Below are 27,999 nucleotides of genomic sequence, written 5' to 3'. Positions count from 1 at the left end.
AAAACACACGTCATATCAAATACAACTTTATTAAACATTTTCCTTTTCATTGACATTATTATCAATATCGTAATAAAATTCCTCTAAAACAGGAGAACACCGCTATGTTGTACCAATTGGAGACTTTTACAACTCTAAAATTCTGCATGTTCAACCACAGAACATGATGCCAGGAAAAAAATATACTTTCATATAATCATTTTTTTTTTTTTCATATAGTGTATAGCTTCTATATTTTTACCTATAATAAAAAGGCACTTGGAAAACTTAAAATACTGACATAATATCTCACAAATGTGCAAAAAACATAACTTGGAACAGGCCTTGCGTGGCCTTAGTCTTATCATTAACCCTTTGTGCAACACTGTGGCACTTCAGTCAATGGCACCCCTTAACAATTACACTGACCTAGCTAGCTAACGTAAATTTCGTGCCCTGGATTTCTGTTCCAACTTTTCATAGCTTTAAGTGAGGGTTTACTTTAAAAATCTCCAGGAGCAAGCAAGTACCGCTTTTATAATATATATATAAAAAAGAAAAATAAGATTTAAAATTCAGACATTTTCAGCAACTGAGGATGATTATTTCTTTTTTTTTTTACAATTATTCTTGGTTCCCAAAACAACTGATGAATAACGGTCTACACTGAGACAGGATGTGGCAGCATCCCCGTATCTACGCACGCTATGAGGGGAACAAAAGTGCAGTTTATTACAGACTGAGCTCAAAGGGTTAATGGATCGTACAGCTTATATAATATTGAAAAAGTTGTGGACCCCGGGAGGATCCGTGTCGTCTTATTTATTAATCAGCTTTCTGCCGTCGCGCTGAGTCTCTGGCCCTGCCTTCGACCTGCAGAGGAGAGAGAGACAGACCGACGGGGAGGAGGAGGAGGAGGAGAGCCGCTGCATCTGTGGGTTTCACTGTTGCCACGGAAACCGTGTCTAGCCTACTTAACACCTGTTTCTGATGACATCACATGCCAGAATTGTCCACTCACAACAAGGGATTCTGAACCCGGAGACAGGCTGCTGGTGTGTGTGATGGTGTGTGCGTGTGTGGTGAGGAAGAGGAGGGGGAGGGGTCGTCTGAGATAATGATGAGTAAGTATTACTGAGGGAGAAAACGCAGGTATGCAGCTCTGCAGCCCGACACAAAGCTCATCCTCAGACAGGGAGGGTTCTATTTGTTTTTGTTTACTGTGAATCTCTGGTGAAATAAAAAGCTTTGTGGCCGGGAGGTGGGGGAGTTGAGCCTTTTGGGTTTAATCTATGAAAAAAAAGAAAAAAAGCCAGAGGGCAGACAGAGTTCAGTGGCCTAGTTTTTCCTGCAGGCTGGTACGCCTTGTGAGTGGCTGCCACATTGGGCACAGCACAGCCAGTGACTTCAGAGCTGAGAGGGCCGTTTGCTGGGTAGGTGGCCAGATGGAGGGCGGCTGCACGGCACAGCTATCCTCTGCCTCCCTTTCTCCCCCGCTGGCACACACAGCCTCTCCCCTCATCTCCCTCTCTCTCTCTCCCTCCCCGTCGCCTGTCCATTCATTTATTCATTCAGCCAATCCTTCCTCTCTTCGCTCTTACACTTTCCCAGCGCTGCCCGCCATTTCACAGTCGTATTTTATAGCTCTGCGGTTTCCCTTTACCTCACTGTGGACATTGAACGTCAGAACAAAGAAAAGCAAAGTGTGCGCATCTAATTTAGCACAAAGATAATTTTGTATTACGGACACGCCCTCTCGAAATGATTCTCATTTTGTGGAGGAATGTGATGTCCCCCCCTATAAACCTGATGTCACTCCTAGGGCAGTGGTATCCAACCTTTTGGCTTGTAACCCCACCTAAAATAAAAAAATGTATGTATGTATTATTCAAAACAAAAAGGAGTCAGCATATTGCTAGAGTAACCACTAACTGCTGCTAACTATAGCTGCCGTTAGCTAGTTAGCTCAGTTAGCTCAGTAAGCTGTGCAGCTAGCAGCTGTGCCACTAGTGTAGCCAAAAAGTACAATAATTGGAAAAAGGTTTTAAAAATTACACAATTGTGTTAAAATGTCATCAGTGTAGTGTGTATCTTGTGACGCTTCAGATTGATCCTAAACCCCCCGGCGTTGGAAAACACCACCCTTGATGACCCCCTCCAAATCTCCCCCTCTCGTCTTCTCCTCTACCCCTCAAAAGACTTGTCCTCGGCGGCAGAAAGCTGAGTGCAGAGCAGCCATCGCAGAACACAAGAAGCAACTTCAACATCAGAAAAAATGTCTCGTCTGAACAACAGCAAAAAAAAAAAAAGAAAAGAAAAAAAAGACAACAATATAAAACAGCAATAACTGATTATCTCTAAGACTTGGCGATGGAAGAGTGAGACCATCGACGTAAAAGCAGGAGGAGAGATGGAGGAGTCTCTTGAGGGAATGTTCCTTGTGTTGCGACGGTCCTCTCCCGCTCCCCTACCTCTCCTCTGTGGAGACGGCAGTCGGCGTCACGCATGCATTAGCTGTGAGCAACACAAGCCTGGAAGGATCCCGACAAGCGAAATTGACCCTTGCAGAAGAAGAAAATAAAAATAAGAGCGAACTAGCTTTTAAAGACTTGGCAGTAACATTTGCTAAAACATGTCAGGAATATAGTGTGTGGTACTGTAAGTGCATGTTGCCTGCTTAATTGAGAAAAGATTTCCCAGAAGTCAAATGAGTCTTTGTCTTTTTTTATCTTTTTTTCGTTGCCCCTTTGGACAGATAAAATGAGGCAGTTTGCAAAAGTGTGGCTTCCTAGTCAGTCCAGCTGTAGGTGGCATTGAGTGCATCACAACCCCCCCACCCCCTCCTCTGTGGCACAATACATGCATCCCTCTCTCCGCTCTCTCCAGGTATTTTTGGCACAGCATGGGACCTGCTGAACTTTTAAAAAACCAACAGGGCTAAGTTGAGCTCTAACTGGACGACCACCTGTTTTTCACAGCTGGTTTTGGGTCAGGTCAATTTCTAAAACACAAGAAACTAGTGTTTATCGCCACAGTGGCCCTTTCATACACAAACTGGCCGTGTTGATTCAATTACGGGAAAGCAGCTGGACAATCCAGAGCTTAAACAGTGCGCGTTCTGTAGATGGCCAGAGGGATGCTGTGTGTCGTGTCCGACCAGGGGAGGGAGCCAGATGCACCGATGCCTTGAATTTCACTTGAGTAAAAGAGGAAGTGATGATTGGTCATTGCCAGGTGATGTAACACCGTTTGTCTGTGTCAAGTCCTCAGTTCGCTCTGTGCCCCTTAAAAGCCCCTAGTCTGTACGCCTGGCACACATTCTTGTTGGTCACCCTCCCCCAAACTTGGGGATAGATTGTCAAAGGCGCTCTCACCCAGTTTGTGGTTAACACTGGGGGGAGCTGAGAGGTTAGCAGCAGTTTTGAGGTTTCAATACTAGAACCAGCTGACACTAATAAGTGCTGTGTTTAATTGAACTGTCTCTGCGGTCTCTTTCCTGGACAAATCTGAGACAGTTTGAGTTCACTTGCTTTGGTAACGGCAAGCCTGTCTGAATCACATTAATCACAGCAGCCTGTGAGAAATTGGTCATAACTCTTAAAAATCAGCCGTGGAGAATCGTCCTATTACGTGCACGTTAGCCTAACTGTGAGCGCGTCGTTCGTTGTTTTTTCTTTCCGTGGTGCATCTATCTCGCCGCTAAGCTGGAGGCACACTGTCGATGAATACAGTCGTATAAATACTACTCGTTGAATCAGGACTTTTGTAAGAACACAGAGCACTAAGACCGTCACGTTTCATGGTCCCTGTCCACAGAACCAGCAAACAGGAATGAATAAAGTATAAAAGAGCAAAGAGGAGCCCGTTGTTGGGCTTGTAATAGAAATACAGAGTTCTTGGGCCCCAGGTTTAGTTTCCCATCAATACAAGAGGCTTGCGTTGTATACTTAAATCTTGTGAGGTGTAGTGTTTTCTTTTGTTCTGCTGATTGAAGGTTTGATGAGATTCTCTCAGGTTGCATTGCCTGGATTTGATTGTGCGAGCCAATCCCTATCACCTTTGACCGCCTGTACCCTCACTATGGCGTTCCCCTCCCGACCCCACCCCCCTGAGCTCTTCTGGAATGTGTGTGTGTGTGTGTGTGTGTGTGTGTGTATATCAGTTGACCACAGCTGGCTTGAGCACCACAGTGCCTGGGGGGATGACCACCCAGGACAGGGGGTCATGAGACTCTCCTGTGGAGAGGTTCAGGACCCCCCCAGTCACCTCATTCTTGGCCTGTTCCCCCCGGCCCTTCCTGACCTGCAGGCTCTGGGCCCTTAGATCAGACGAGGCCCCCATCATGGACACCATTGGCAGGCCCAGGGCTGAGGAGGGGAACGCTGAGGAGAGCAGAGGGGACTTGGCCAGGCCCAGCGGGGAGCTGCTGAAGGACAGGATGGATCCCATGCTGGCTGGCGGTGAGCTAGGGCAACCCAGCGTGCTGAGGTCCAGGGGACGAGGGCTGAGAGGGGACAGGGGCAGGGCACCACCAAGACCCTGCAGAGCGTGGCCTCCCAGGAGAGCAGCCGCTGCCCCTGGGATGATAATGTGGGCGGCGCTTACATAGGACAGCTCTGTATCCTTTCCAGCTTCGCCCGCAGGCCCTCCGCTTTGACTCCCCTTCAGCAGGGAGCCCACCCCACCTGGGGAGCCATGCTCCTGAGCCACAAAGTGGCCGTGGGCCTTGATGTGCTTGCGGAGGGAGCTGGGGTCTGTGTAGCGCTTCAGGCAACCCACCATCTTGCAGTAGTAGGGCTTGTCCACGTAGTGCGTGCGTGTGTGCTTGAAGCGGTCGCTGGAGTTGGAGTAACGCTTGTTGCAACCCTCATAGGGACAGATGTAGGGCTTTTCACCTGCAGGGAGGAGAGATGATCCAGATGATTAGAATGAATTACATTAACACATATCAAAGTTCATCTCCGGTCAAAAATGTGTTTTCCTTCTAGTTCCTACACTTGAATGTTTGAGCCTCACTTTGTAGCGAGTTTGAAGCTAGAAGGCTGTTTTTACATAATGTGTAAAATCAGTGGAGCTACCCGTTAAATATAAAGCTCTGTACACATTTTTGTCATTTGGTTCTCCTGCTGACCTGTGTGTGACCGGTTGTGTATCTTGAGGTTCTCCAGGCGTGAGAAGCTCTTGTTGCAGGTGGGACAGCGGTGGGGCTTCTCGTTAGTGTGAGTGCGAATGTGGATGAGCATCTTGTACCTGCCGTCAAACAAAAAGGAGTTCAATGCAGCAGCTTCCTCTCCAATTCTCTCCAAATGTGTCCACTTCATTAACAATGATAATATTGGTTGTTTCTGTGTGATTTGCTCACCTAGCATTGAAACCCCTCCCTTTGCGAGCGCAGCCCTCCCAGTGGCAGCAGTACCCAGAATCCTTTTCGGGCTTGACATGGAAGTCATTGACATGATCCACCAGGTCTTGCAGGGAGTCAAAGAGCAGATGGCACTGGAGGAGAGGAAACATTCAGCATTTCATGAATTGTTGTGATGACTCAACTGCAACACACGGTAAATGTGTTTTCTCTCCTTTCTTGACATGGCCCTACCTTCTTCCAGCGGCAGGCCAATTGCTCGTCCGCTGAGAGGTCAGGAGAGGCTCTCTTGTCGCTCGTCTGGCCAATGAACATGGAGGACGGCAGGTGGAGTCCCGTCCCAGCTCCGATCGGCACAAAAAACTGAAAGGCCTGTGAGATGCTCTGAAAAAACAGTGAAGGAGAGACAGGACTCGCAAGGTTATCATTCCACTCCACGCATATCGAAAGAAACTTATATAAAAACATAAAACCAAAGTGGTGGGTGTATTTTAAGGCCTTTAAAAGTACAATAAAAACACTGTTCACCGTCATGGCTTTCTAAAGGTATGAGCTCAGCTGGGTGACACGGAGAACACTTGATAGAGACAAGAGTCTTTCTTTTCCTCAATGGAGTACAGAACTGCTAATCTTCATCTTTCCCTTTCAAAAATCCTCTCCACTTATTCTCTTGTAGTCACCCGCCGTGCGCTACAAAAACCTCCCTACATCCCTGAGCTCTGCATGGGAGCTGTAAGATTCACTGAACCTCAGCTGGGGCTCAAAGAGCTAATGCAGTGACTCACACACACACTCGCATAAACACACACACACACACACACATACAGAGTATCTTAGCTCGAGCAAAAAAAAAAAAAAAACAGAGAGGAGGAATTTAAAAGAGGAGAGTGAGTCCGAGCTGTCTCGCGAGCGCAGGGAAGCACAGAGAGACAGATTAAGGGTGCAAATGGACCACAATCCCGTGGCTGTCTCTGCGTCTTCAGCTATGTCAGCAATGTGTATGTGACAAATTTCATAAAATGAGACGAATCCCCTGCGCCGAGCTCTGCCTCTGCATGCAAAACTATGTGAGCCGCTTTGTGAGATGCTGTAGGGGAGAGAACATGTGAGCGTGAGTGTGTGCAGCTCTTATTGTGAGAGAGAGAGTAAGGCGAAGGGGGAGAGAAAGCATCCTATCAGGATCTGAATATTGCGTGAGCGTGTGTGTGTGATGAGGGGGTCGGCAGCCATCTAGGACTCGGTGGGACGTGGGGGTGGCTGAATGGTCCCAGCCAGCGTGTCTCAATTCAATTGGGAGGCAATTGAATTAGGCGACAGGAGGCCTGCATGGCTGTACCTTGTGTTAAATCCGATTAAACACACATACACATGCACACAGGCACGCACACACGTCATGCCAGCGGGGCCACTGAGTTCAGCTTATGCAGACAGAGGCACTTGTTGGGGACACAAGAGGTGTTTGATAAGAGCCACCCCCCCCCCCCTCTCTCTCTCTCTCACACACACAGGCCTCCCCCCTGTGCACAACCTGATTTCCTTATGGAGAGTGTGACACAACCCCATGTTGTTCCTGATTTGCTGACCCCAGCAGGCTGAGTCACTCTCCGCTGTAGACGGGAAAGTGTTGGCCAGTGTTTTTACTTTCAACAACTCCGATGATGAACAGAGAGAATTACGATAAAACATGTTCTGTGTGTGTGTGTGTGTGTGTGTGTGTGTGTGTGTGTGTGTGTGTGTGCGTGTTCATACTCACCCCTGAGGGGATGTAGTTGCCGTTGATCATTTCTGGAGAACTGGGGGTGTGGCGGGACGAGGGAGACATGCTCAGGTCCACTGCAGGGGGGGTGGGGGTGTCTGTCCGGTCATGAGGGACCACCTGCACACCTGAGAAAAACAAACACACACCTGTGAAGGTGACCTCTCACCTGGCTGGGGGTTCTGGTATGGAGACTTTGGTCTCACTCAGTCCCTGCAGTCGGTCCACCATTCTGGTCCGGACTTAAATATATCAACAAGCACAGGACGGATTGGTCGGACATTTTGTAGAGATATTCAGTGTCCCCAGAGGATGAAGCCTAATGACTTCAGTGGTCGTCTGTGAGTGAAACCTCTTGAAAACGATTGGATATATTGCAATGATCTTTGCTACACACACTCATGTCAGTCACGATTAACTGGAATAATTTTGGTGATACCTTCACTTTTTATCTGATGCATCATCAGGTTGATATTTCAATCCGTCCATTGCTTTGGTTTTTGGTCAGATACTTGCAAAACTAATGTTGTCACATGTTTATACCGAGGCATGCATCTCGTTTTGTTGTTACCCACCTGTGTGCGGCGATGCTGGGGAGGCGGGCTCTATGACTGCGGTGCCGTCATCCGCCATGCGGAGTTGGCGAGCTCGCTTGGGGTGCAGCGGGGAGAGCGGAGGCGAGCGCGCCCCTCTGTCCCTCCCATTGGCCCGCCGAGGGAGCTTCAGGTCCAGGGGCTCGTCCAGGGACAGCATGGCCACAACCCGCTCACCTCCCACCTGCACAAACAGTCACAGAGGGGCAGAGTTAAGCCGAGAGGGGCCAGTGAAGGACGGCTTGGTTTTCATGCATCCACACATACGGTGAAATGCAGTGACAGATTCTCACACCTGCAATAGTTCCCATGTGAATGTTGTGAAAGTTTTTCACATTCCACAGTCCCGCTGGGTAAGAAACACTCCAAAACAATGGCAAACCGGCCGCAATCGTAAACTGAAACACTGAGTAAGCCGAAGAAAAACAAACACACACACACACACACACACACAGATCTGAGTGACCCCCTCCTCTTTTTCCACGCTGACCTTTACTCACACACTCTTCCTGAGGAATGTCTACAATCCAATCCAGATGGTCACCCTCACCGCCAGCCCTGCTTCATCCCACCCCTCGACCAGTCACTGGCCCTTGCACCCTGTCACATCACCCCCCAGCCACCCCCCACCGTGTGCACCTTCAGACCCCACGGACCTTTGAGACCCACCGGCGGCAGGCCCCCGAGGCCTTCGAGTCCAGCTGCACCCACTTCGTCCACCTCCTCCCTCCTGTAAACACACTGACCTCTGGACCCAGCCTGAGGCTTGTGGGCAGGGCGCTTCGTCTAGCTGTCATTTTGAGTTCCAGTCGAGGTCTTCCTCTGCCACCAGACTGAACCAGCATCACTGCAAAGAACTTACGTACACAACCCAACACCGATATGATTCCTGTGAGTCAAGTTTCATCGTAAAATGTTGATAATATTCAGCAGAACCTCTTGAGGAAGCTTTTACACATACAGGCGGTGCTAGTACTGTACTGCTGGTTCGTAGCCAAGCTCTCCATTCAACACAATGTCTTCAGGTTCACTGCTTCGTCTCCACGGAATCACACACACACAGTCGCAGGGTGTCCTATATTCCTGTTCGAGTTCATGTAGAACAAGTCCCACAGTGCACGTTGAGCCTTCGCCACACACACACACACACACACAGTTGTACTTACAGAAGCGCGCTCACACAAACACTCAAGTAATTAATCAAACTGTAATTTCAACAAATTCGCCCCTCGTCCCTCTCCCTCTCCCTCACACACATGCCGACACACACTCGTAGAAGAAGCCACGGTCGGTGGTGAATGGTGGGCTTTGAGAGCGACTGGCCAGGGGCCACATGAGAAGCCCTTGTGTCTGGGAGGCACGGAGCAAAGAGGTCACCAGGTTCACCGGCCCAATGAGGGATGGTTTGGCCACCAGCTCACACACACACACACACACACACACACACAGGCCGAGGAGGTGGAAGGGAGGGGGGTGTATAGACTCAATCAGCCATACATAAAATGACGATGATACACACACGTACCGATGCAAACATAGGAACATACTGTATGAACATGGACACAGGGCAGCATTATGGCATTATCAGTGTGATCTCTCAGGGCTGATGCGCACACACACACACACACACACACACACACATATATACACACACACATGCATGTTCTTCACATGCACATAAAGAAACATTAAAATACAAATAACCTTATCTTTTTATCACATTAGAGACCACACTGACAAGCACATGACCACGCTGGCTCATCTTGTTTGGCAGTATAGAATGACTTAACAAAGAAATGCTGGCGGTGATTTAAAACAAAAGTAGTATGTTTCAAAATAAAATCAGGATATTATTAGGCTCTATCACAATACACAACATATCTCTACATTTTTTAAATCATCCGAAAGCCCTTCGTAAAGCTAAACAAGAGTTTTAACCAAATACGTAAATATCGATACCGCGACAATATTGTAGGATATTTCACAGGGTCTCTTTCACAAAGAGTGGGGTTGTACTATCAGACTCACGCGGTGCAAAGTTGTATTATGAGACAGGCCAAGTCAGGGCTGGTTAGCATGCCCACTTTGATATACTGTAAACGCACATTATTTTAATAATCTTCATTTTTTGACTTTTTTTTTTTTTTTTTTACATAAATTCTAGCCGTATCTCACAAATTGCTCCTTTAAGTTATTATTCCATCAGTTAAACCCAGGTCGCTTGCGTAATGATAAAGTAGGGGTATAACTGGCAGTTGCTCTAATGATCGTTTTAACCATAGAGAGGTTGTTATGTGGGCAAACGCTGTCATTAGCTGAGAAAATAAACATGTTTTGATCTGTGATCCTCAGCGGATATGATCCTGATTTAGAATGAGCTGCGGTTAATACCACATCTCTCTCGCTCTCTCTCTCTTTCCTCTGGACTGGGTGGGTATGAATAACTTACTGTAACTCCTGCCAAGAGTTTTGGCTTCATTGTTTGGCTAAAATAGCAGAAAATCATCTGTCATCCACTTTAACTGAGTTAAAACCCTTTACCCCGAGGCACAGACGAGGAATCAGCTTAACCTTTCTACAAATCCTCCTCTCATCCACTGCGGGGACAAACAGAAAAAAAACTGGCCTCCCATCACTGCCATAATCCACTCTACATTTGGATCCATACGACGACTGGAATATAAATCAATTTGGCATCTAAAATCGTGTGATTCTACATGTCTCGATGTGAAACCCACAAAGGCTCTTCTCAGGCGGCTGCTCCACGTGCAACCCATTACTATACCTCCATTATGGATCGTACAGCTCATCTTTTCCAATTTATAAAGCTTGCCTCCACAGCTATCTCACTCCTGCTCTCACAACAGCCAGCCTCGTGAAAACATGTCCTTTCCCCCTATAATGGAGAGCATTGTTGGTATCTTTCAGCTTTCTGCATGGCAACACATATATTATTTATATCTCAGTGAGGAAGCAATGACTTGTGTGTCATGAGTGTAAAACCTCTTGTTTCAAAATTTGTTTTGATTTAGAGACCACTGGTATAACATATGATGCGTTTAGGCCTAAGACAGAAAAATAGGGAATTAAACTTGAAGCCATTGAAGATTATATTTGTTCTCAAACAGCAGGAGTGTTTTGACAACAAATGAGTTGATGTGAAAGATGGACTGACACTAGAATAAGTTTGTTATTCATAAATATATAGCGTGCTGAATGGAAATAGAATGGTCAATAGTAGTTGAAAGCTCAACGACTTTGTTACCGAAATACAAAAATGGGAACTGAACCTTTTAACCTTTTCAACAGTATAAGATAAAAAGTTGCATTTGGGGAAGAATGTTTTGAAAAGGTGGTTTCAATATTTCATTTTCTGTATTTCTGAACTCAAAGTAAAGACATTTTGTAGAAAGTACACTATTTTCTTAGCAAGGGATGTTGACTGTGATGTGTTGTATATGTGGTATAATGGTGACTTAATAGTCACAAGGCTGATGATTGAATTTTTTTTTAGGAAAACAGCAAACGGCCTTCGTCACCACCCGCATGAGGGCAAGTTAGCCGTATGTTGAAAAGAGCCTTGTGTAGCAGAGCAGAGCAGAGCAGTGGGTTTTGATGGACACTGGTGTGTGCAACGCTCTCAAAGAGCTTTCTTTAAAAGCAATGTGCTTGAGTCGCTCTCGGACTTCTAAGAAACACAGCGGGTCATAAAATATCTATGATATCAAACACACCCGAGGCAGTCTGTACCGCGCTAATGTGTTCCCTGCGGAGTCGGCCGGTGCAGCTCCCGGTGTATCAAGTCCCCACTGCTGGATTTCACCTCAGCCCACCCTCGTGTTCATTTCTCGGCGGAGAAACAGTCGAGACTGGGAAGTGACTCACAGTGTGTGGATCTTGGACCGGAGCGACGGGATCTCGACTACATCCTCCAAATGGCCACGGCTGCCGAGAGGGGGTTTGTGGGAAACGTGAGACAAAGATGCAGAGAAGGAAGGAGCGTGGTGTCGTTTGTGTGTGCATGCCTGCCTGATACGCAAATGTGTGCGTAAAGCTCAGTGGCGGATGGCTGTGAAGTTTGTGGAAGGGGTGTTGGCCGGCCCCCATGCAGACTTCCTTGCTCTACCGTGGGGTCGACAGTCTCTCTGAAAGACGCCATTGTCCCCTCTCTGGGCCCTCTCTCTCTCTAGCAGAGTAAACACAGGCCGCAGCAGCTGAACGGGAGAGGAGAGGAGAGGAGAGGAGAGGAGAGGAGAGGAGGGATGACCGAGGGGGCCACAGCGAGGATATACAAGGAAGTAGAGGAGGAAGCGCAGTCCTGAAAGAGAGGTTTGTGTGTGTCCTCTTTAGCAGCCCCCATCACCTATTCCCCCTGCATAACCCTTTCCCACATCCACCCCTCTGCATCAGGACACCGCTCAAGTCTCTTTGATGGGGTATTCGAGGTCGAGGTTGGCTGATGGTCGAAGGAGCACTGTGGGGGGGACGGGGTTCGGGGGCATCGGGTCGAAGGAGGGGTATGGGTTCCGACACCTCCATGCTCCGAGGCTAGGCTCACACAGATCGGCGGCGACCTTTGACCACTCTCCAACCGATTGATCTTTGGTCAGCTCGATCTTCCGGCGCAGAAACGCGAGCCAACGAAAAGCATCAGAGAATATCAAAACTGTGCGGCATAAGATGATTATGTTACAGGGTATAAAACCGGATTGGGTAATATTTTGCTTTCTGTGAGGGTGAGAGAGAGAATGTGTGTGTGTGTGTGTGTGTGTGTGTGTGTGTGTGTGTGTGTGTGTGTGTGTGTGTGTGTGTGTGTGTGTGTAAACGTTTTGTGTGACCCCCTCTGAGGCTGGCTGTAACTTAATCTGCCTCCCGCTGTGACCCTGGGAGGTGGTCTGTAGGAGGTAAGCCATCTCTCCCCGGGGCTCTTTGCTCTCTCTTTTTCACTCTCACACACAAACACAGTGTGCGGGGAGACCGAGAGAGAGAGAGAGCGAGAGAGCGAGAGAGCGGGAGAGCGTGGTGGGAACTTCCAGCATCTGATGGTGTTGATGTGATTCTGAAGGGCTCCGATGTGCTGTTTTAAAGCGATCATGCTGTGAAAAATGAACTCGCAGGAGGTAGCAGGAATGGCTACCCCCTGCAAGGCTTCTTCAGTTCTAACTAACAAGAAGGGAGTTGCAGGCTTTAAAACCCAGCTGCCTACGTGTATAGCACTTAGAATTACCCTGACCTGCATGACCAGGAGAAGTATCTACTTTAGTTCATCTCACCCTTGATACTGTAGAAATTAGTTCATATTTGGACCACAAACATTTCCAAAATAAGATTTAGCAGGAGTTTTACTATAATAAATGTCTTTGTAAAGTATTTTGAGTCCTTATTTGACCTGATATGGCACATATGAACCAAACTCTGATCTGAGATATATACGATCATAACATTTCTGGATTATGACCCTTTTTTGCTTGACTTTACTTGACGAATTACATATTTCAGCGCTGCAAAGTTCCTGTACCTTTGCAAAGTGCCTTCCCCCTGTGCAGGCACTTTTTTGGGGAGGTAAAATGATATGATGATGAATGAAAAGACTTTTCAACGGAAGAGGAAGTCTTGACCAACATCAACATAGACGGGAAATTGATGTCTTTTGGATATGTTTTCATCAGGCGGGTCTTCATTAACAAACAAAATCCTACAAAATCTTCAGTCAGATGAGTTATTATAGGTTAGACTTTGTTGTAGACTCAAAAAATGAGGTGACCAAATAAATAGAAGACATCCCCTAAATCTCCGGTGCAGCATTGCAGCGACCACATTTAATAACCTGAGGACAAACAGCTCTGTTTGGTAAATACGTTTTGCAATAGGTTTTGTAATTCTGTAATTTAAGCCCTTCAGCTGCAGCATGGGTCGTGTCTGGACCTGCTGGTTTTTCCATCCACCGGGTGGGACAGACAGGGTCAGGGGTGACTTAGTGAGGTGTGGGTGTGGTGCGACCTCTGACCCCCTAGACATTTGGGTTTTACATCTTTAACTAGGCCAAGGAGTAATAAACAACTTGCCGTGTTTCAAGCCGGTTTACACCCGGAATAATCAGATTGAAGTAATCAAAGCATTTGCCTGTTTCAAAGTAAAGCGACTGCTGGATTCATATCAAAGTCAGGCAAGATTTGTCAAAGCAGGACGCGGTGCAGCGAGTTAGACGTGAGGTAAGACGTGCTCTCGTCCAATCCAATCTGGAAACACACGAAAAAAGCCCCAAAAATGGTCACTCCTTCTTCACTCCCACTCCTGTCACTGCTGACGTTTCTTGAGTTAATAGCCGGGAGTGACCCCACCTCCGCTGACACATACACACCCGAGCCGCAGCCCCCGCGTACGCCCTCCACCCCCCTGGCCCTGACGGCTCACTCAACACACAAACACACACAGCTGAGAGTTTTTCTTTTTTTTTTTTTTGCCTCTGTCCTCCTCAGCCAGCCGCCTCCTCAGACAGGAAACCTCAGTTTCCACTCCTCCTCCTCCTCCTTCTCTGGGCCTCTCATTCCTTCTTTCTCTCTCTCTTCATCCCTCCATTCTTTGCTTTTGTTTCTCTCTTACGTTCCCCTCTTTCAGTTTGCTTTTTCTTCTTCTCATTCCTCTCTCACCTGCCGCTGTGCCCCTCCCTGTTTTAACGGTGCCCTGATTGCCTAATTGTTTCCTCCATTCACACCATTTCGTCAAGATAAATGACTGTAAGTAAGACTTTTCTCTCCCTCTCAACTCAAACTCTTTCCCCTGCCTTCTGCTAGCAAAAGAGCACACAGGATTGTACACAGTGTTACGTAATAGCAGCATGCTTGAAGCCTTCGGGGAAGGGCTGCTGAGGGAAAAAAAAAAAAAGACAGTTGTTGGAGGGCTGGAGTCAGAGACGGAGGGACACGTGCGTTCACAGGCTTCAACACAGAGACAAATGAGCAAGAGGCAAAGTTTAAGACCCGGAGAGGACGGCGCATGAGACAAGGCGAGAAAGGAGTGAGTGAGTGAACGAAAGAAGGAGAGAGAGAAGGGAGGGATAGATGGAGTGAAGGGGGGAGAGAGTGCAACAGGAAGCTTCTCAGCAAGCTACCGATGGCCTCCAGCCAGAGCGTTCAGACACTGAAGAATTCCAGGCAGAGGGCAGGCAGGGAGGGAAGGTGCCAGGAGGGAGGGAGGGAGGCACGGAGCGAGGAGGGCGGGGCGCACTCGCGGTTTGTTGTCAAAGGGGACTGCTACATGAGAAAGGAAGAGCAACTCTCTCTGCGGTCGAACATTAACATTCAAAATTTGCTCTGAAAAGTCGGACATTGGCTCTCCCAGATTTCAAGGAGCCGCCGCAGTGTTGCTCTGATTTTGCTACGAATTTAGGTGAACAGCTGAGTCGATTTGTACAGTACAATCATAACAGATAGTGATTTTAAAGAACGAAAATACTTTCTGTCAGATGAATTGACCGCAGAACATGTACATGTACATGTCACGTACCGTCATTCATCGCTGCAACAGGGTGCATGCTGAAGGAGGTAGAGGCACAGAGTGAGTCGAGTTGAGTTTTGATTTGAAATTACGGTGAAATGACATTTCAGATTCCCTGTGGTGTCACTTTTTAGACCTATATTTATTCTGGCAAATAAGAACATGCATTTTGAACCCTCGGGATGTCGACCTTTGTGCAGTTGTGCAACACTTCTGTCTAGAGAGGCCTTTGTAAGAGATTTGATATCAATGGTAGACCGGGCTGAATAAAACATCAGAGTGAGAATGTGACTGGTGCATATTCTAAAACTTGATAGAAAACACTTCCGGCGGAAGAGCCTGACGACAGCACAGCAATTCCACTTAGCTGTGCCGCATATAGTGAGATTAGGCCACAAATGGTCTATAAACAGCCATCTGACTGAGATTTCACATTGTGTCGGAAAGCCTTATGGCCCACTAAACCCGGGATTACAGCGTGACACAGTGACCTGACTCGACTCTTGGTGGGGATGGACAGGGTGGAAGGATGGTGGCTGATTTTCAAGGGGAAGCATGCGTCATGAGGTCAACGCGATGCTTTCCAACGAGAAATGTAATTTAAAATGCAAACAGTCATGCAAAACTCCTGAGATATGCATACCCCGAGGTGCAAATATCATTCGACGAGGTACGTAAGGGGAGAGTGGCAGCACATTGGCATGGAAGATAGGAAACTTCGCCCAAGCCGCAGTCGATTTATTAGGCCTTCCTAGTAGCTGCTATATGACATGAACAGTACGTGATTAAAGGGCCCATGTGCAGCAACATGTGTTTCGAGTCACTGCTCTGTTTTTCTCCCACCTACTCCAATTCAGAATCGGACGGGGTCTGCACACGCTTTTAATCAACTGAAAACAGCTTTAATCTAAACTGTAGTATCAGGATCAGCGGTAAACAGATAATCTAGCCCGGAGGACGGAGGACGGAGGGCAGGGGGGGGCAGGCGATGACTCAGAGTGTCTAAACAGTAAAAGTACCCAGCACCGACACTCGAGGCACTTCGCACAACGGTAGTGTAGACTTTGAAGAGCGGTGAGTAATCTTACAATAACGCGGGGCATTTCACAACATAGCAGTTTCATAGCGGAGGGGAACCAATGAAACGCAGCAGGAGGCCTACCTCCATCCGTGAGAAGAGAAGAGAAGAGAGGAGAAGAGAAGAGAAGAGAAGAGAAGAGAAGAGGTATTAGATTTGATTGACATCCCCACCCTGGCTTCCTCTGACCTCTACTAACCACTACCACTACCACTAACACTCCACCTCCTGCAGTCCACCCATCATTCCTCCTCTCTCATCTTTGCTCCGACGTAACTTCCACATAAACAAGCAACGTCCATCCCCATCGTCTCCTCTTCCTCTCCTTCATCAACCCCCTATCACAAATCTCTTTCTCTCTCTCTGTATCTCTCTCTCCCTCTCTCCCCCCTCCTTTCTTTTCAGTCCATTCCTGTGGCCTCTCAGCACAGGCAGTGATGCAATCCTCCGACTCCTGCGCGCAATCACAGGGTCTGGAGACGGCTCGCCAGCCAAGCAGGGGCGTCACCGCACCACGCTCAGTAGGAAAGCAACAGGAGAGGAAAGAAAGGAGGTTGGGGGGGGATGAAGGAGGAAAACAGTTTTGGGCTTTTAGAGCTGGTGGTGGGTGATGCAGTGATTAAAAGTTAACAGCTCAGTTTTTACCATTTGTGCAACAAAGCTTGAGGTAAACATGTTGGGGTTTTGTGTTCAAGTGGCGAGGCGTGTTTTTTTAGACTCTGTCGTAAGTTTTCTGGACTGAATGAATAAAGATTGTGGGGGATGAAACAGCACAACAATCCCCGGCCCTCTCTTCCTCTCATCAGCCCACCAACCAGCTGTGTCCGTTTTTTTGCTCGGGGTTGCTAGCTGGATAGGGTCTGTGTTTCGGAAGTGATGCTTCTTTGCTTTACTCCCACACTACATGCTGTCGTTCCAGCTGACTCACGCCGACATTAGCATTATTCCAACAGCTCGACAGGCGGTATGAAATTCGAGTAATATCCGAGGAGGTTGTCAGATCTAACCCTCTCACTGGAGGTCTGTGGACTTCCAAAACAAAAAAAACGTCTTTTTTTCTCCGTGGTTATTTGTGAGTACATAATGGATACGCAGCAGAACACTGAGCTCTTTCTGCCACAGAGATGCATGCAAGCGAAGAGCGATCTTATCAAACACAGTGCACTAAGGCACGGATGGAAAGACAGGTAATAGCACTTTGAAATGCCATGTTTAAAGCTGAAACTTTGGGGTGTGTATACACACACACACACACACACACATTCACCCCTGGTTTGCAGGCTTTGCAGAGGCAGACCTCCCCTAAAGGCAGCAGCAATGAGCACAAGGTCAGGTTAGGAATGCAAAGCACTGGCACCTGCCTTGATCTTTAAAATACCAGGTTCTTTCAACACACACACAAACAAAAGACCACTTGCAGCCACTCCCTTAAAACTCAGAGCAGGCTTTAAGCCTTTGAAGGAATGAGTTTAGTCCAAAATGGAAGAGCACAGGTGGGCACCCCACAACTTCAGGAGGATGCATGAAATTAGGCTGCAACTTATTGTACGTCATTAATTTTCTCGATGAAACAATTAGTTGTTTGGTCTTTACAATGTCAGAAAATGGTGAAAAATTATGATTTTTGTTTTCCCAAAGCTCAAGATGACCTCCTCAAATGTCTTGTTTTGACCACCACCCAGAGATATAAGCTTTACTGTCAAAGAACAGTGACAAGAATAGAAAATAGTCACATTTAAGAGGCTGGAATCTGAAAATGTAGATATTTTTTTCTTGAGCATTCATTCAAACTGATTAATAGATTGGTTGTTTGACCTACACAAAATCAGAAAATGTTGAAAAATGTGTTTGCAAAAGCCCAACATGACGTCCTCAAATGTCTTGTTTCAGCCACAACCCAAAGATGGTAAATTTACCGACAACAGAGGGGCAAAAAAACAGAAAATATTCACATTTAGCCAGCTGGAATCAGACTTTTTTGTCCTTAAAAAAGGACTCAAAAGCAGTTAATCAATTATCATAATGGTTGACAGCTAATTTATACATCGCTGCAGCTCCTCCTGAAGCTCCCTCCTGAACACAACTGAATGTACAAAGCAGCTGCGGTTGAACTCAACAGGAGACGTCTGTTATATTCCCTCACTGGTGAAAACCCAGCACCAGTTCTCAGCCACCGGGCGGGTAGGAGGGAAATGGGAGGAGGTCCAGATATCATTCTTTCTTTCTTTAATTCTCTCTTTTTTTCTCTCCCACACAGTTAACAGCAAGCTGAGGGCAGATTAATAGGGGTGACATGCGCATGGAAACTGTGGTACGATAAGCAGCGAACCCGGGCTGTGTTTCAGCACCAGCCGCTCGGGCCAATGTGGTCTCGCGCTGTACACCCTCCTATGTAAAAAGCCATAAAGATATGCATACGTGTACAGCATGCTGTGCGTGTTGTGGAGTTCAGACCAGTTCAGAGTGCTGTGGTACCGCTCCAGCTTTGGGAGGGGTGCGCCGGTCTCACAGTCATTTCCTGGACGGGAATATTATGGCACCACACGCATGAGAAGCAAACCCCTTTCGCCTTTACGCACTGACCCCGGCCACTTTCATTCGCCTGCAACTCAATAAGCACAGAGTGAACTCCCCGGTGAGCGAGTCTCCTTATTCAATAGCCAAGGTAATATGATCCCAACAACAGCTTTATGCAACATGGCCTCCGGGTGGCTGGGGGCAAGGCATTGGGGTGGGCCGGGATGGTGGGTGCTCTCGTTATCGCTTTGCAGGGTTGACGAGGCCTATCGGAATACGTCTAAGGCGACTTCGCCATGGGATTCCTGAACGGCCGCTCCTTGTCCCTGAGAAGGGCTGAGTGACACCTGTGCAGCATGCAGGGAGCCAAGAAGAGGGGGGAGCCAGATGTGCTCTGGACAGAGAGTGTCTCCTTTAAAGGGGCAATCTGTCATTTTGGAAAAGAAATTCAGACTCAGAATTTTTAACGAGGCAATAATGCAACGAAATGTTTTATTTTATCCACAACTGAATAAATAAGCTGGTCTCAGAGGAACATAAGGTCCCCAGAACACAGTTTGATGCTAGAAGGGTGGCAGGGTCCGCCAAATATAAACAAAGTAAAGCGGTGTTGTCGTTTAAGGTCAGTTTGTTTATTCAGTTTATTAAGTCATGAAAACAAGTCGAGTTCTTTAGGCATAAAAAAAAAAATCTGTCAATTTCCTCCCCCAGAACTACAAATTGCACATTTAAAGTGCATTTGTTAGCACTTCCATATGACGTCCATGCGTGTGTGTGTTTATGTCAAAGAGAAGGAGGAACAGGGCCGGGGCTCGGCTTCCCGAACCAAAACATGAAACATCGAAAGGGGAAGAAAACAGGAAGAGGGAGAAATACAAAACAGCAGAGAGCAATTAGCCGACAGGCTGACGTGACGTGTTTGTGTTGTGGCGGCAAACACACACACACACACGCATGCACGCACGCGGGCGGGCGATCAAGGAGCTCCTGCTTCTTTAAATTTGGGCGTGCCCCCCATACTGTCTGCTATACCTCCATTTGAGCCTCGCCTGGCCGCTGATCTCACACATGTACATGTACACACAAAGCTGCCTGTGTCAACTTAACGGCAACTCCATGTCTGCCCCGTGCCCCCACTCCACCCTCCCACCCTCCCACCATGTCTGGCAATAAGACAAGGTCAATATGACAGTCTTTTCTCTCCTCTCTTTTCTCCCTTTTCTCTCCGTATTCCTGTGTTCTCGCTCAACTAAGTGACAGGCTCCACCCCACAGCTTTTATCTTTCACGGCTCCATCCAAGAGAGAGAAACAGAGAAAGAGAGCGAGGGAGACAGATGCAAAGGGACAGATGGAGGGCGACTGAGATGGCGACAGACAGAGTTGAGCATAATGCTGTAAAATGGAGTAGCACTGAAACTTGATTTGAATGTGTTGGCACGTCCAGTGTCCGTTGGAAGCAGATCTGGAGCTGATTCCTCTTCTCGTTTGGCGAAAACCGCACTGAGCGGCGAAGGGCTAATTATTGTGCCGCGGACACTCGTACAGCAAGTCGCCCTGAGAGAGGATCTCAGTTAGTGATGAAGGTCAGGGCGATGCTCACGCTCTCACACACTCCTCTGTCCTCAATCAATGCTGACATTTAGAATCAATTAAGAAATGGCCAAGCCCGCTGTGACTGACAGGGCCTTTTATTGAGACCCGAGCAAAGAAGGGGCACGGACAATGTGGGCATCAGGAGGCGGTAACAGAGAGAGGGACAGGCCGTGTTGAGGTTGTTATTCAAGATGGCCACCGAGAGTCAATCATTACGACTTTTTAGCGAGGCAGAATTATCTAAGGTCAGAACAAGTCTTTATTTTACCAAACCTCAAACTCAAAAAAAACACCATCTCCAAATTACACGAGGCTCCCTCACGAGAGAAAAAACACAGCCACGCCACATACGAGTTGAATTAGCGCTGGCAACATCTCCACAACGCCACAGAGAGGGTAAACACTCGCAGGCCAAAAACTTTCTTCTCCCTCTTTTTACCGCATGTATAAGACGGGGAATGTCTTATATAATGCGAGCGTCACTCGTGAAGCAGGGGGCTCATGGAAAGTGGGAGACGAAAAAGAGCACAGGAGGGAGGGGGGGAGAAAAAAAAAAAGAAAGAGAGGAGGAGATGGAGTCCCGAGGAGTCGGGGATGGACGAAGGAGGAGGAGGAGGAGGAGGAGGAGGGGATGAAGAGGGGCAAAGTCTGGAAGCTAGCTGAGCAGGACTGGATATGCCCAGACAGGGAGCCAGGCCCAGGCCCAGACTTGAGAGCCTTATTGAGTCTTAGAAATGCCTCACCCGTCTCTCCCTCACTCCCTTCTTTAAAAAAAAAAAGAAACTACCATCAATCCCTCTCTCCCCCGTCTCCTAGACACAGAGCCCCTCTCGTCCGACTCCTCCCTTTCTTTTTCTCTTCAAACAAGCAAACACACACTTATACATACCTCAGTCATACTGCACCGCCGTGGTGTTATTGAGGTTGTACGAGAGAATCCAGGGTGTTGGCCAAGCAAGTAAATAATAATACAAACCAGCTGTGCCTCCACTTAAGCTGCATCGCTGGGAGCAGATTACTGTTCCGAGCCCCCGGATATCTAAAAGTTCCATGTTCACGATCATCTATAGGTGAAATCTTTGAGGATGTCCCTGGAAACTAACACAAAAACTCTATACTCCCTCTGCCAGCTCCTTTACATTGCTGTTATTCTTCCAAGTCTTGGCTTTCCTCCTCGTTTCTTTCTTTAACTTTTCCTCATCAAGAGTGCCCTGCCCCAGACATGGTCTGCATATTGTCTGAAGGGCTGAAATTCTCTCACGATAGAAACACTAAACAGAGAGCGCAGAGCACATGCAGAAGGAGCGTTAAAGAGAATGAGAAGAGGTAGGGTGGGGTAGCTGGAGTGAGGCACTGAGTTGTCTGTGTTTATTTTGGAAATGCAGGCCTGCAGACTCGCAGCAGAGGCACTGACCCCTAAACTTCACCGCGGCAGATCCTCGCAGAAAGAAAGAGGGAGAGTCCTGAGCTCATGTGGGATGTCCCTCACAGGTGATTTCGGACCCTATAGTCCCCCTGATGGGACTTTTTAATGCACCCTGGGGACCCAGGAACAGTCTGCTCCAGGAGGAAACAGTGAGGCCGTGAGGTGATTAGTGGTTACAGTTTAACTGGAGAAAAATGCACAGTCCGTGAGCCCGGCCAGCCAGGGAGCAAAGCGGTATGCACCGGTCTCCTTCAGTTTGCAAGTCGGTGTGAGTCAAGCTCTTTGTATCCGCTTTGTCTGCTCTTAATGTATGGGTCCAGGAGACTCCGCCGAGCCACATCACGCTGCAGCGCTCCAAAGTATGAGTGTGTCACCTCCGCTGCTGCACACATGGAAATGATTAGTGATAAATTATTGAGCACAGAGCTGGACTGTAATGCTTGTGAGAGCAGAGAGAGGCATTTGCTGTCATCTTCAAAAGGTGAACTGAAGTTCAGCTGTTGAATCAACTCTATTTCTACTCAAGATCTTAATGAGTCACAGTGATGCTAACAGGCTTGTGACGCCTATGATTTCCTCTGGCATACACACTGGCCAATATCAGCTGCATAACAACCAGGAAGAAACTCAGAATTAAGACGGCGTATGGAGGTGAAGTGAGCAAGAACAGGTGGATCGTTAACATCAGCGAGAGCACTTTGTCGGTATTGTGGCCGAAAAATTGCTAATTTAAGACAAAATACTAATTTTAACATTAACATTGTGACAAATGAATGTGTTCATTAGGGCTGCAAACAATGATTATCATCATTATTGATTAATCTGCTGATTATTTAGTCAAAAAAATGTCAGAGAAATTGGAAAAATGCTGGAAAATGAAAAGTCTTACCCTCATTAACCCCCTAGCACCCTTTTCTAATCTCTAAACACTAACTCCACCCGTTTAGTATCTTAACCTGCCTCTAGCCTTTCCCCCTAACCCCAATATTATTTAACTTAATATTACCCAACTTCATTCTCTGTACTTTAACCTGCCCCCATTTTTATTTCCTAACCTTAAGCTTGTTTAACTAAATGTTGCCTCACCCTCTCCTCAATTTTTGCACCTTAAATTGTCCCCGGCCTATTTTTCTAACCCTGACCTTCTTTAACTTGATATTGCCTCAGCCCAACCTTTTTGTTTTACCAACTATGACCCTTGACATCACAGTGGCCTGAAATAACCCTTGTTTCTGTCACTATAACTGGCCCGTATTCCCCTTCCCCAACTATAACCATTTAATTCACATTGTTTGTATTTACATTAATATCTTCCTCATCTCTTCTGCTTTTTATCATAATATTTTTTCATCTTTTATTGTCCGAGTATATCAGGGAGTTGTACCCAATATAAGAAAGACCAGTGCCTGTGCACACTCTCTGAGTGTTGACTTTAGTCCCCTAGCCCAACCCTTTTGTGTCTTTTCTCCAACCAACAGTCCAAAACCCCCATATTCCTTATTTACTATTAAAATGTGAAAGAAAAGGATGAAACCTTTAACAATAAGAAGCCAATCAGTAAATGTTTCGCATTTTTGCTTGAAAATGACTGAACCAACCGACTGATTCATTCAGCAACAAATCAATTAAATGAACTAGCCTTGTTACTCCAATGATTGTCCTCTGGCACATAGACCAACTGATCGGCTGCAGAAAAAAACACAAGAATTTGCCAAAAACTCTAAATAGAGTAAGGTGAAATTGGGAAAGTGTTGGTACTATGGTGAAAACACTGATAATGAAAGTCAAATCATTCATTTTAAAATAAATATCATGACACATCTATGTGTTCAGTAAGGCTGCAAAAAACAATCATTATTGTTTCATCCTTTAGTCTTTAAAATGGCAAAAACAATGAGAAATGCTCATCCCAGTTTCTCAGAATCTTAAGTGACTTCTTCAAACTGCTTCTTTTGGTCCAATCAACAATCAATAAACCCAAAGACTCTGCATTTACTGTCATACACCACAAAGAACAGCAGCTGGTAAAGAAGGAGGAACCAACACAGGTTTGACATTAAAAATGACTTAAACAATTAACAGATTATCAAAATTGCTGGGGATTGATCTGTATTGACCAACTAAATGACTAAGTGACTCCTGTATACAGAGCAGCCACTATTGGCTGCAAAAGGTCCAGCAATTTGCCCAAAACTTCCAAATGAAGTAAGCTGAGAGCTAAATGAGCTAAATGTCACGTCAAGGGGCTGACGTACAAGTAAATATAACATTCTGTGGGATCTTTCTCTGACATTTTTACGCCCAATCAAAGGTCGAGAGCTGTGATGTACAGCACCATTCGACATGACACAGCCTGCTCATACATTCATCCGTTGGAGGAATACCAGCGCTGTCTGATCAGAGATCTGATTAGCCTTAATAAATAGCTGCAGAGTTCTTTGTGCACCCGCAAGCGTAACCACATAAAAATGACACATCTGCCACAGGAATCTCCAATAAAGTGGCCACTTCTCCCTGCGAGGATGAATGAAAGTGTGTATCAGGTGCCTTGTTTTCCCTGCGTGCCGCCTCATTCAACTGAACACTATAATCCTCCGTCCCCTGCTGCTGAGTTGCCTTTCAGCTTGACCGTAATCCCCCGGCAGCTATGGCACCCTGCTGCGATATCAATTCAGACACTCACACTTAAATTCCCCTCCGCTTACTACTGGCAGTCCTCCTTTTCTACAACAGTCCAACTGCGCCGCGCGATAAAAAACACTCTTGTCACCTTTGTTTTTCGGATGAGATTGCTCCCAATGAAAGAATCAGCCGGGCATGCTGATGGTGCTCACTTTTTACTAGGCTGTTTTTTTTTGTTTTTTTTTAAGGCATTAAGCGCAAGTGCACTGTGGGTTCCCACCAATCCCTCCACCACACGCCTTGTGGTTTGCTCTCTGACGCAGGGATCTGCCATTAGGGTCCACCTTCTCCACCATAAAGCAGCTGCCTTTCCCCTTCACTCAGTTTAGGAGGACTTCGGGGGTATGATGTCACACGGTTGTGGGCGAAGGGAGGTGTCAACCACACCCCGTGATTTGATTTCAGAAGGCTGGCACGATGGAGGAGCCTTCACGGTGTACCCCTTCTTAATCGCAGCAGATGCGGTGAGTTCGTGTCAGAACTTTGTGCAAGCTGTTGCTCTCTGGCAGCTGTCCCGAGTGTCTACATCTGGCCGAGCATGCAGTCAGGATGAGAAAATGTACAGAAACACAACACGCACACACACACACACACATACACACACACACACACACACACACACACACACATCCTGTAAGTGTGGAATGCCACCATGGGGACGCACAGCTGGACGACGAGAGCTGAGAGCCTTTCTCTCTGCAGCGACTAAAAAGTGCCTGTGTGCTCTGATGATGGTGATGGTGACGGATGCCTCTCTGCCTGGCCCCCCCCCCCTCAGATTGATGTTATGGTCGACCTGCGGCTGAACCGATCATCAGCTGATTGGATAAACAAGGCAGGGAACGCACTTGTGGATGTGAGGAGCACCTGTGCTCACAGTTCAGAGAGGGGTTATGGATTAAATAGCAGGGGCCTGGAAGAGGGAGGGAGGGAGGGAGGGAGGGAAGGGAGGAAGGGGGAGTCAAAGTCCTCCCTCTTGGATAAAGGCTGCACATGCCTCTTTCACTGCTCCTCTTCCCCTGCATACTTTGAGAGAGGTCCATGTGGGAGCAGAGCCAGACCACCTTCCAGAGCAGTCTCATGTGACAGCGTTTCATCGCTCGTACCTCGGAAACATACAGCCGTCCTCTGATCCCAAACGCGGCTGCAGCCCCCTGAGTGTGCCTCGATGTGCATTGTGGGCCTAATGCTTTTTAATGATCAGGCCTTATTCCACTCCAGCACAGGGCTTGTTAGGTCCGCCTTGGCAGGGCTCTGCTCTTTCCCCTGGCATCTTCTGGAACAATGGGCCCATGGGAGGCAGCCAATGGGGAGAAGGTTCGTCCCAAACCCCGGTCCCAGTGTGCACACAATTAGGCTTAGGGACAGTGGAATTGCTTAATTGGAGGAAAATAGCTCTTTATCTATGCCTCTGTGCACGCTCGGCCTCAACCAACTTAGAAAACCAGAATGACAAAAATGGAGTGATCAACACATAACACTGTGTGACAGTAAAGGTGCACTGCGTAGTTTTTTGGGGGGAAGATATTTTTAATCAGATCCGACGCAAATAAACCAAACTCTCTTTTGTGTTCGGGACTGAACGAACTGAATAAACGAACTGACCTTAAAGGACAACACAGTCTCCTACTGTTTTTTCTTTGTGGTGGACCCTGCCACCTCTTCTGGCTTCAAACTGGGCACCTTATTTTCCTCTGAGGACCGCTTGCTTATTCAGTCGTGGGGGGAAAAAATAAATATTATCACCTCAGAGTTTGAATTTCTTCTCTGAAAAATACACAGTGCCGCTTTAAGCAATCTCATATTCAGTCTTGCCTCTGGAAAGTGAACATTCTCACGGTATTTTGCCACACATACGGGCGCCCCTTTATATCTACCAACACATCCCTCGGTAAAAGAGCCGGTCTGCAGCGTGCAGACGTTGAACTCTTTATCAGATGTTGTGACAGAACATCAGAGAGCTCAGCGCGAGCCTGCGTCTTGCACAACATCTGGCCGCTCTGGGATCTGTGATGTACGCCCCTACGGTTTATAGGACTAGAAATTCTGACACCGCTCCGAAAAATGTCTCGGAGACGCTGGTGCGACACGCGGGAAAGGAGGCTGAGAGAGAGAGAGAGAGAGAGAGAGAGTGTGAGAGAGAGAGAGAGAGAGAGACGTTGGATGGCACGGGGAGAGCACGTCCGCCGCTGCCGGCCTCGAGCGAGTGTGAGTGCGCGGGGAGTCCGGGGCTGCAGGATCCGGGCGCACCGCTGGAGCGAGACTCTGAAAATAGGTCACTACCCCGTTTGAACTCGTGCAAATCTCCCACACCGTGGCGGCAGGCAACCGGGGGCCAACGTGGACACACACACACTGACAGCAGACACAACACACAAGACTGACATCGCATTTGCTCCTGGCTTACCTTACACGGGGAGAGAAAAAATGCCGTGGATATGGCCGAGATGTCTCCGACTTTGGCCCCCCTCCTTCTTCCCCGGTGCAAACTTCGGCACGCAAAGTCCTCCGGCTCGAAGCGGCGTCGGTGTCAAATGACTCCTCGTCAATTTGTCGCTTTTTCTCCGATAAAAAGCAAACACGGAGCTGGTGCGTCTTGGGAAGATGTGTCTAGGTGTCTGGAGAGGCGGTCCGCTCCCAGACCATTGTCAGGATGATTTCTAAGCATGGAAAAATCAAACATAAGCTCGGACGCGGCGCGTGTGACAGCTGGTTGTTTAAATAGAGACTAATCTATACAGTGACAGCCTGGTCTGTTGCCGTGGGGTGAGAGAGTGTGCATGTTATCATTGCCCACTGGAAACCCGTCAAAAAATTTTAAATAGAATAAAAAAAGTGTAAACACCCAGCCAGATCCAGAGCCTGAACTGTTCCCTGCTGAAGGAAAAATGAAGACCACCGGTTGTGCTGTGCGTCAAAAACGCATATTCTCCCCTAAAATACAATGCGCATCGCTTAATGGCAACGCTGGTCAAGCGGGGGTTTCCTATGGGTGGTCGCGGCTCTCCTGGCGGGGTGGGAGGGCAGTTCAGACCAGAGGGATGGCACGAAGTGGTGGGTAGGGTGGATAGGGCGGGTTGGCGACGGGGTGTGGGGTAGAAGGGGAGGATCGTCTCCTTCTTCTTCGGTGCTTTTTCCAGATGCCGAGGTGGGGCTCTTTGCTCTCTTTTTTCCTCGCAGTTATCTCCGCGACTCTTTCTGCTTGTTTTTTTTTTTCTCGCCCCCTCTGAGCACTCGTGGACGCGCCGAGTGTTGATGGTAGTCTCCCCCACGACCGTCTGAAGCGCACAGACAAGCCGCCCGGAGCCCAGCCAGCCCGTCAGGACCAGCTCAAGAGTCTGCCAGCTCAGCGCATGCTTACTGCTCCGCCCCTCCACCATGGGCAGTCCCCCGGCTCCTCTCCAAACTCTCCCTCCCCGGTCCTCACGGCCACCTCTCCGCCTCGGCTTTGCCTCATCGAGCCTTTCACGGAGGATCACTTTCACTTGTTTGTTGTCCTGCTTCATGTTTTTCTC

At 47.7% G+C, this 27,999-nt stretch overlaps 1 protein-coding gene across 1 annotated transcript; it reads right to left on the bottom strand.

Moving 5' to 3' along the window:
• Positions 1–10: 10 nt before the first annotated feature.
• On the bottom strand, positions 11–27,986 carry glis2b (GLIS family zinc finger 2b). Its single transcript, XM_030407888.1, has 7 exons — positions 26,892–27,986; positions 7,673–7,874; positions 7,095–7,225; positions 5,576–5,725; positions 5,342–5,475; positions 5,111–5,229; positions 11–4,874 (listed from the first exon to the last, which is right to left on the bottom strand). Exons 2-7 carry the CDS (start codon positions 7,848–7,850, stop codon positions 4,138–4,140), a joined length of 1,449 nt encoding a protein of 482 aa, XP_030263748.1. The 5' UTR covers positions 7,851–7,874; positions 26,892–27,986; the 3' UTR covers positions 11–4,137.
• Between the last annotated feature and the right edge of the window lie 13 nt (positions 27,987–27,999).

This window comes from Sparus aurata, chromosome 23 (assembly GCF_900880675.1).
Source record: "Sparus aurata chromosome 23, fSpaAur1.1, whole genome shotgun sequence".
NCBI classification, from domain to species: Eukaryota; Metazoa; Chordata; class Actinopteri; order Spariformes; family Sparidae; genus Sparus; species Sparus aurata.
This window is presented reverse-complemented; position numbering and strand designations above follow the sequence as displayed.

What these genes read in the sequence shown, in the direction of transcription:
- glis2b (XM_030407888.1), bottom strand. Translation starts at nt 7,850, where the DNA reads ATGCTGTCCCTGGACGAGCCCCTGGACCTGAAGCTCCCTCGGCGGGCC. An exon ending in TGGCCTGCCGCTGGAAGAAG is followed by an intron (nt 5,476 to 5,575) that starts GTAGGGCCATGT and finishes CCTCTCCTCCAG; the next exon opens with TGCCATCTGCTCTTTGACTC. An exon ending in ACACAACCGGTCACACACAG is followed by an intron (nt 4,875 to 5,110) that starts GTCAGCAGGAGA and finishes TCCTCCCTGCAG; the next exon opens with GTGAAAAGCCCTACATCTGT.